A 9,689-nucleotide genomic window follows, 5' to 3' on the forward strand; every position below is an offset into this window, starting at 1 on the left:
AACTTTCCTTTTCGCTAAGGCTTATAGTTAGGGCTGGATCGGGTGACCCTGGACCATCCCTTGGTTATGTTGCTTTAGACGTAGACTGTGGGGGGGTTCCCATGATGCACTGTTTCTTTCTCTTTTTGCTCCGTATGCATCACTCTGCATTTAATCATTAGTGATCGATCTCTTTTTCCTGGTTCTTTCCCTCAGCCCCAACCAGTCTCAGCAGAAGACTGCCCCTCCCTGAGCCTGGTTCTGCTGGAGGTTTCTTCCTGTTAAAAGGGAGTTTTTCCTTCCCACTGTGGCCAAGTGCTTGCTCATAGGGGGTCGTTTTGACCGTTGGGGTTTTTCATAATTATTGTATGGCCTTGCCTTGCAATGTGGAGCGCCTTGGGGCAACTGTTTGTTGTGATTTGGCGCTATATAAGAAAAAAGTTGATTGATTGAACCAGTCCCAGCAGAAGACTGCCCCTCCCTGAGCCTGGTTCTGCTGGAGGTTTCTTCCTGTTAAAAGGGAGTTTTTCCTTCCCACTGTCGCCAAGTGCTTGCTCACAGGGGGTCGTTTGACCGTTGGGGTTTTACATAATTATTGTATGGCCTTGCCTTACAATATAAAGCGCCTTGGGGCAACTGTTTGTTGTGATTTGGCGCTATATAAAAAAATTGATTGATTGATTGATTGATTGAAATGACTCAGCATCTGACATGACAAACATGTTTATAAATGACTCAGCGTCTGACATGACAAATGTGTTTAGAAACGACTGAGCGTCTGACATGAGAAACATGTTTAGAAACGACTCAGCGTCTGACATGACAAACTTTTAGAAATGACTCAGCATCTGACATGACAAACATGTTTATAAACGACTCAGCGTCTGACATGACAAACGTTTAGAAATGACTCAGCGTCTGACATGACAAACGTTTAGAAATGACTCAGCATCTGACATGACAAACATGTTTAGAAATGACTCAGCATCTGACATGACAAATGTTTAGAAATGACTCAGCGTCTGACATAACAAACGTTTAGAAATGACTCAGCATCTGACATGACAAACATGTTTAGAAATGACTCAGCATCTGACATGACAAATGTTTAGAAATGACTCAGCGTTTGACATGACAAACGTGTTTATAAATGACTCAGCCTCTGACATGACAAATGTCTTTATAAATGACTCAGCGTCTAACATGAGAAACATGTTTAGAAACGACTCAGCGTCTGACATGACAAACATCTTTAGAAATGACTCAGCATCTGACATGACAAACATCTTTAGAAATGACTCAGCGTTTGACATGACAAACATGTTTAGAAATGACTCAGCCTCTGACATGACAAATGTCTTTATAAATGACTCAGCGTCTAACATGAGAAACATGTTTAGAAACGACTCAGCGTCTGACATGACAAACATCTTTAGAAATGACTCAGCATCTGACATGACAAACATGTTTAGAAATGACTCAGCATCTGACATGAGAAACATGTTTAGAAACGACTCAGCGTCTGACATGACAAACATCTTTAGAAATGACTCAGCATCTGACATGACAAACATGTTTAGAAATGACTCAGCATCTGACATGACAAATGTTTAGAAATGACTCAGCGTTTGACATGACAAACATGTTTAGAAACGACTCAGCGTTTGACATGACAAACGTGTTTAGAAATGACTGAGCGTCTGACATGAGAAACATGCTTAGAAATGACTGAACGTCTGACATGACAAACATTTAGAAATGACTCAGCCTCTGACATGACAAACATGTTGAGAAACGACTCAGTGTCTGACAGGACGTGTTTATAAATGACTCAGCATCTGACATGACAAACGTGTTTATAAATGACTCAGCATCTGACATGACAAACATCTTCAGAAATGACTCAGCATCTGACATGACAAACACATTGAGAAACGACTCAGTGTCTGACAGGACGTATTTATAAACGACTCAGCGTCTGACATGACAAACGTGTTTGTAGATGACTCAGCTTCTGACATGACTTAGTGCTTAGCTCAGATAAGATAATTATAGTGGGCGATTTTAACATCCACACAGATGCTGAGAATGACAGCCTTAACACTGCATTTAATCTATTATTAGACTCTATTGGCTTTGCTCAAAAAGTAAATGAGTCCACCCACCACTTTAATCATATCTTAGATCTTGTTCTGACTTATGGTATGGAAATAGAAGACTTAACAGTATTCCCTGAAAACTCCCTTCTGTCTGATCATTTCTTAATAACATTTACATTTACTCTGATGGACTACCCAGCAGTGGGGAATAAGTTTCATTACACTAGAAGTCTTTAAGAAAGCACTGTAATTAGGTTTAAGGATATGATTCCTTCTTTATGTTCTCTAATGCCATATACCAACACAGTGCAGAGTAGCTACCTAAACTCTGTAAGTGAGATAGAGTATCTCGTCAATAGTTTTACATCCTCATTGAAGACAACTTTGGATGCTGTAGCTCCTCTAAAAAAGAGAGCTTTAAATCAGAAGTGCCTGACTCCGTGGTATAACTCACAAACTCGTAGCTTAAAGCAGATAACCTGTAAGTTGGAGAGGAAATGGCGTCTCACTAATTTAGAAGATCTTCACTTAGCCTGGAAAAAGAGTCTGTTGCTCTATAAAAAAGCCCTCCGTAAAGCTAGGACATCTTTCTACTCATCACTAATTGAAGAAAATAAGAACAACCCCAGGTTTCTTTTCAGCACTGTAGCCAGGCTGACAAAGAGTCAGAGCTCTATTGAGCTGAGTATTCCATTAACTTTAACTAGTAATGACTTCATGACTTTCTTTGCTAACAAAATTTTAACTATTAGAGAAAAAATTACTCATAACCATCCCAAAGACGTATCGTTATCTTTGGCTGCTTTCAGTGATGTCGGTATTTGGTTAGACTCTTTCTCTCCGATTGTTCTGTCTGAGTTATTTTCATTAGTTACTTCATCCAAACCATCAACATGTTTATTAGACCCCATTCCTACCAGGCTGCTCAAGGAAGCCCTACCATTATTTAATGCTTCGATCTGAAATATGATCAATCTATCTTTGTTAGTTGGCTATGTACCACAGGCTTTTAAGGTGGCAGTAATTAAACCATTACTTAAAAAGCCATCACTTGACCCAGCTATCTTAGCTAATTATAGGCCAATCTCCAACCTTCCTTTTCTCTCAAAAATTCTTGAAAGGGTAGTTGTAAAACAGCTAACTGATCATCTGCAGAGGAATGGTCTATTTGAAGAGTTTCAGTCAGGTTTTAGAATTCATCATAGTACAGAAACAGCATTAGTGAAGGTTACAAATGATCTTCTTATGGCCTCGGACAGTGGACTCATCTCTGTGCTTGTTCTGTTAGACCTCAGTGCTGCTTTTGATACTGTTGACCATAAAATTTTATTACAGAGATTAGAGCATGCCATAGGTATTAAAGGCACTGCGCTGCGGTGGTTTGAATCATATTTGTCTAATAGATTACAATTTGTTCATGTAAATGGGGAATCTTCTTCACAGACTAAAGTTAATTATGGAGTTCCACAAGGTTCTGTGCTAGGACCAATTTTATTCACTTTATACATGCTTCCCTTAGGCAGTATTATTAGACGGTATTGCTTAAATTTTCATTGTTACGCAGATGATACCCAGCTTTATCTATCCATGAAGCCAGAGGACACACACCAATTAGCTAAACTGCAGGATTGTCTTACAGACATAAAGACATGGATGACCTCTAATTTCCTGCTTTTAAACTCAGATAAAACTGAAGTTATTGTACTTGGCCCCACAAATCTTAGAAACATGGTGTCTAACCAGATCCTTACTCTGGATGGCATTACCCTGACCTCTAGTAATACTGTGAGAAATCTTGGAGTCATTTTTGATCAGGATATGTCATTCAAAGCGCATATTAAACAAATATGTAGGACTGCTTTTTTGCATTTACGCAATATCTCTAAAATCAGAAAGGTCTTGTCTCAGAGTGATGCTGAAAAACTAATTCATGCATTTATTTCCTCTAGGCTGGACTATTGTAATTCATTATTATCAGGTTGTCCTAAAAGTTCCCTAAAAAGCCTTCAGTTAATTCAAAATGCTGCAGCTAGAGTACTGACGGGGACTGGAAGGAGAGAGCATATCTCACCCATATTGGCCTCTCTTCATTGGCTTCCTGTTAATTCTAGAATAGAATTTAAAATTATTCTTCTTACTTATAAGGTTTTGAATAATCAGGTCCCATCTTATCTTAGGGACCTCGTAGTACCATATCACCCCAATAGAGCGCTTCGCTCTCAGACTGCAGGCTTACTTGTAGTTCCTAGGGTTTGTAAGAGTAGAATGGGAGGCAGAGCCTTCAGCTTTCAGGCTCCTCTCCTGTGGAACCAGCTCCCAATTCAGATCAGGGAGACAGACACCCTCTCTACTTTTAAGATTAGGCTTAAAACTTTCCTTTTTGCTAAAGCTTATAGTTAGGGCTGGATCAGGTGACCCTGAACCATCCCTTAGTTATGCTGCTATAGACGTAGACTGCTGGGGGGTTCCCATGATGCACTGTTTCTTTCTCTTTTTGCTCTGTATGCACCACTCTGCATTTAATCATTAGTGATCGATCTCTGCTCCCCTCCACAGCATGTCTTTTTCCTGGTTCTCTCCCTCAGCCCCAACCAGTCCTAGCAGAAGACTGCCCCTCCCTGAGCCTGGTTCTGCTGGAGGTTTCTTCCTGTTAAAAGGGAGTTTTTCCTTCCCACTGTAGCCAAGTGCTTGCTCACAGGGGGTCGTTTTGACCGTTGGGGTTTTACATAATTATTGTATGGCCTTGCCTTACAATATAAAGCGCCTTGGGGCAACTGTTTGTTGTGATTTGGCGCTATATATATAAAAAAAAAGATTGAATTGATTGATTGATGACATGACAAACGTGTTTAGAAACAACTCAGCGTCTGACATGACAAATGTGTTTAGAAATGACTGAGTGTCTGACATGAGAAACGTTTAGAAACGACTCAGCATCTGACATGACAAACGTTTAGAAATGACTCAGGGTCTGACATGACAAACATGTTTAGAAATGACTCAGTGTCTGACTTTGCCATCAGAAAGTCTTCGACTCCCCCTGGAGGCAGTGGTGGGCACAGATAACCAAAATAGTTACTTCGATAACAGATAATCAGATAACTGAAACGTTATCTTTGATAAAGATAAACCAATAAACCACTCAAAAATGTATCAGAAGTTACAGATAACCAATAAATTCCAGTGTTGTCTCTGGTACATTTGCAACTACTAACAAGCTGAACTTGAGTTTTAACACCACAATCACTTCTGGTAGCATCAAAAGCAACAACAGACCCAAACAAGGAGCCCACATTTCTGTCTTTGAACATTTTGCCCCCTGCTGGAAGCTCCTGTTTACCACATTGTTTCCAGCACACGCACACGCACACGCACACGCACACGCACACGCACACGCACACGCACACGCACACGCACACGCACACGCTGCAAGAAGCCACAAAGCTCAACTCTCTACCCAATCACAACGCCCCCCCGTCAGGCGGAGGTCTTGGAAAATAAAGCAATGCTGAGTTATGGTTTGGTGTATAAATAAAATTAATACTGATAGAATAACTCCATTAATGTCAATTCTGTCATTTGTACAAAGTTAAAATATAACATATATATTTTAATGTTGAATAATGCACTAATTCTGAAGTTTTGTAACAAACACAGACAGATCGCAAAGGATTCTGGGTAAAATGTGCCTCTGCTAAACACTGATTGGTTCAGTCATTCATTATGTAAACCAACACGTTGTGACGTGTGTTGTGTGTTGGTGTTTACAGATAAATGTGTTTTTGTAAAATATTCCATTTTTTATTTGTAAAAACAGGCATTTTTACGGAGCTCTGGAAGTGTCATCACAAAATACTTTGCACGTGGAGAGAATGTGCGCTCATTTTATGATGTTGTGTGCACATTTTATGATGTTGTGCGCACGTTTTATTATATTGTGTGCACCTTTTATGATACTGTGCACACGTTTTAGGCATCGTTTCAGTAAAACAAGGGCACGATCTACTTAAACATGGCCACAGTTTTTAAAACGTGCACTCAATATTGTCTTGACACATAAATGTTGGCTATTAGCCAACAAACCAGGAGACAGTGTGATACATTTCCCCATTAGAAATGGATCTGGTCAGAGTGTATCATCATGGTTTGGGCGCACAAGGACATATAGAGAAGTCCAGCTGCCCAGCATGACATCATCTGGAGTTTAAGCACATTAAAAGGATGCTGAGGGTGAAGCGTCTCCCCGTCGTGAGGATGACAATTTAGGTCATATTATGAAGTTCATTTTGAACGAAAGGAAAACGTGCACACATTTTATTAATTCGAGGGCTCAATTAAAGGAAAACGTGCGCACAAATTATCATGGCCAGAAAAAAATGTCACTTTAAGTGACCTCTCCCGGGTTCTGTACTCCCATCGAGAGTTTTTGTAAATTAAGTTTGAAAAAAAAGCTTCTGTTTACATTTTGCTTCTGGAAACATGAGTCCGACGTGTGGTTTTTGAACGTACAATGTGTGTGAGAACATAAATCGTGCACTATGAACTTTTACACCATGCGGTTCTGTCATACAGTTTGAGCTGTCACCCAGTACAGTGATTGAAAATATATCAGCCCAGCTTCAGGGCCAATACTGCCATGAACACTACTGGTCAGTAGATGGCAGTAGAGACCTTGAACAAAACAAAATTCCAGCTAATCCGTGTCTGCTACATTTAAAATGGAATTTAATAAACACAGACACAATAACGTCTATAAACCCAGAGAATATATTCACGAGAGTTTTAGGCACTAGAGTTTAATGCTGTTGTCCGTAGAGCCTGATCAGAGTGTCTGAAATGCATTTCTCATGTCATGAACGTACTGAGATTACCCTATCCTACCCATAATGCACTGCTGGGCACAGCATATATCCACACTAAAACCTTAAAAATTAGTGCATTATTTTAAAACTAAAACATATATCTGATTTTTTCACTTCATAAAACTTCAGACATGATGTTAATTTAAATAACTTGTCCAAAATTAGTTTGGTTAAAAGATGAACCATAAGTTAAAAATGTATGCCTCTGGATGACTTGGGTGATATTGCCTGTCTATCAGTATGGGGTTAAAAGAAATTAGGTGTTTTTTTTGGGGACTAGTTCTCCTTTGCCTACAGAGGATAGAGCAGTTTCTTCTTGAAGCTGCTTTTCTCTGTTTTGCATAGGGTAGAACTACACATCAGCTATAAAACATTTAACAGGTAGGTGCTCAACTGATTTTAAGTTTTATAAATATTTGTAGCTGTTCAGCTTTATTTTCCACGTTATCAGTCTAAAAATTATTGGACAAAAATTTATCTCAAGATAATTAGTCGGATAATGGTTTTTTAAAGTTATCTCAAAAGATAATCCGATAATGAAAACATTATCTTCGATAATTATCGGTTATCAGATTATCGGAACTGTGCCCACCACTGCCTGGAGATGACACCAGTCCTTCATAAGTTAGTTCCCCAGCTAAGGCTGGTACTCGTTTAAAGCTGGGTGAACTGAGATGACCCAGATAAATATCAAATAACACACACAGGCAGCCTAAAGTACACATTTGGAATCGAACCCCTGTCCAGAGCATGTCATAGTTCCCATCTGTCCCTGGTTCTACCCTGAAGGTAGTTAAGACTTTGAGAATAGTAAGATATAACTGGGGTTGTTGTAGAGGTCAGGCATCAGAGAGCAGGTACCTGTGGTCAGGTAGATGGCCTGGAAGCTGACGATGAAGGCCTGGTAGTCCTTCTTGTTCCGACTGTCATTCGGCAGAGCAGAATCCGCTGCAAACAAAAACAGTCAGGTGACTTTCAACCAAAAACCCAATGGGTCACAAAACGCCGGCGTGTTCTTACTGATGGTGAACTTTTGTCCTCCAAAGTCCAAAATGAAGTTCTTCTGCTGCTCGCTGTAGCTCAGCCCCACCCCACAGATACGCGTGGCTTTTCCCTGACCGCTCACATCCCAGTCCCGGTTGCTGCACATCAAGACCGATGGCGCTCTGAGCCAACCACAGAGCAGAGAGCCTGAGGGGGAGGAGTCATGGTCATGAGTCAATCATCCACACGCCTGTTCATTCAATCATCTATCCAGTCACACGTCCACTCATTCACTCGGACCTCCGCTGAGGCGGTTCTGGTTGAGGATAAATCCCTCGCAGCAGGGGTCACGGCTGCAGCCATCCTGACATACTCTGTGCACGTCAGCGAGTGACGCCCTTTGGGACGAGAACACCTGTGTCCTGTACACCCCCGACACAGCCTTCATCATCGGTATCCTCACAAAGCTCCGCCCCTGCTGACGCATGGAAAACTCTGCCCCTAAAACACACACACCTGTCAGACACCTGGCCATAGGTCAAAGGTCACGACATCTTCAAAGGTCACTTTGTCTCATCAGGTGATCAACTTTCTCCTTTGCCCCGCCCCCTTCCACAGACGTGATGTCACATGTTTGAGTCCATTCATTTGATGGTGATCAGTGACCTGGTTGCTATGGTTACAGTACCTTTCTTCCTGATGACCAGCAGATCTGAGGCTCCACCCCTCACTCTCAGAGAGCAGCTCAGCGAATCAAACAGCTCAGCCTGAGTATTACCCAGAAATCCAGTGGCCTGATTCGAAAAAACACAAACCTAATGAAGGACTGGACCACAACTAGCACTACCACCACTACTACTACTACTACTACTACTACTACTACTACTACTACCACCACCATCATCACCAGTACTACTACTACTACTACTACCACCACCATCATCACCGGTACTACTACTACTACTACTACTACTACTACCACCACCATCATCACCAGTACTACTACTACTACTACTACCACCACCACCACCACCACCACCACTATCACCACTACTACTACTACTACTACTACCACCACCATCATCACCGGTACTACTACTACTACTACTACTACTACCACCACCACCACTATCACCACTACTACTACTACTACCACCACCACCATCATCGCCGGTACTACTACTACTAAGACTACTACCACCACCATCATCACCGGTACTACTACTACTACTACTACCACCACCACCACTATCACCACTACCACTACTACTACTACTACTACCACCACCATCATCACCAGTACTACTACTACTACTACTACTACCACCACCACTATCACCACTACTACTACTACTACCACCACCACCATCATCGCCGGTACTACTACTACTACTACTACCACCACCACCACTATCACCACTACCACTACTACTACTACTACTACCACCACCATCATCACCAGTACTACTACTACTACTACTACCACCACCACCACTATCACCACTACTACTACTACTACCACCACCACCATCATCGCCGGTACTACTACTACTAAGACACCACCACCATCATCACCGGTACTACTACTACTACTACCACCACCACCATCATCGCCGGTACTACTACTACTAAGACTACTACCACCACCATCATCACCGGTACTACTACTACTACTACTACCACCACCACCACTATCACCACTACCACTACTACTACTACTACTACTACTACCACCACCACTATCACCTACTACTACTACTACTAC

At 41.4% G+C, this 9,689-nt stretch overlaps 1 protein-coding gene across 1 annotated transcript in view; it reads right to left on the bottom strand.

Annotated features, from left to right (window-relative positions):
• Positions 1-9,689, bottom strand: part of tg (thyroglobulin) — a 143,198-nt gene that overhangs the window by 64,381 nt on the left and 69,128 nt on the right. Inside the window, 4 exon segments of the mRNA XM_034165528.1 lie at positions 7,802-7,888; positions 7,961-8,131; positions 8,225-8,440; positions 8,613-8,718. Of these exon segments, the coding sequence (XP_034021419.1) occupies positions 7,802-7,888; positions 7,961-8,131; positions 8,225-8,440; positions 8,613-8,718 (580 nt within the window).

This window comes from Thalassophryne amazonica, unplaced genomic scaffold, assembly GCF_902500255.1.
Source record: "Thalassophryne amazonica unplaced genomic scaffold, fThaAma1.1, whole genome shotgun sequence".
NCBI classification, from domain to species: Eukaryota; Metazoa; Chordata; class Actinopteri; order Batrachoidiformes; family Batrachoididae; genus Thalassophryne; species Thalassophryne amazonica.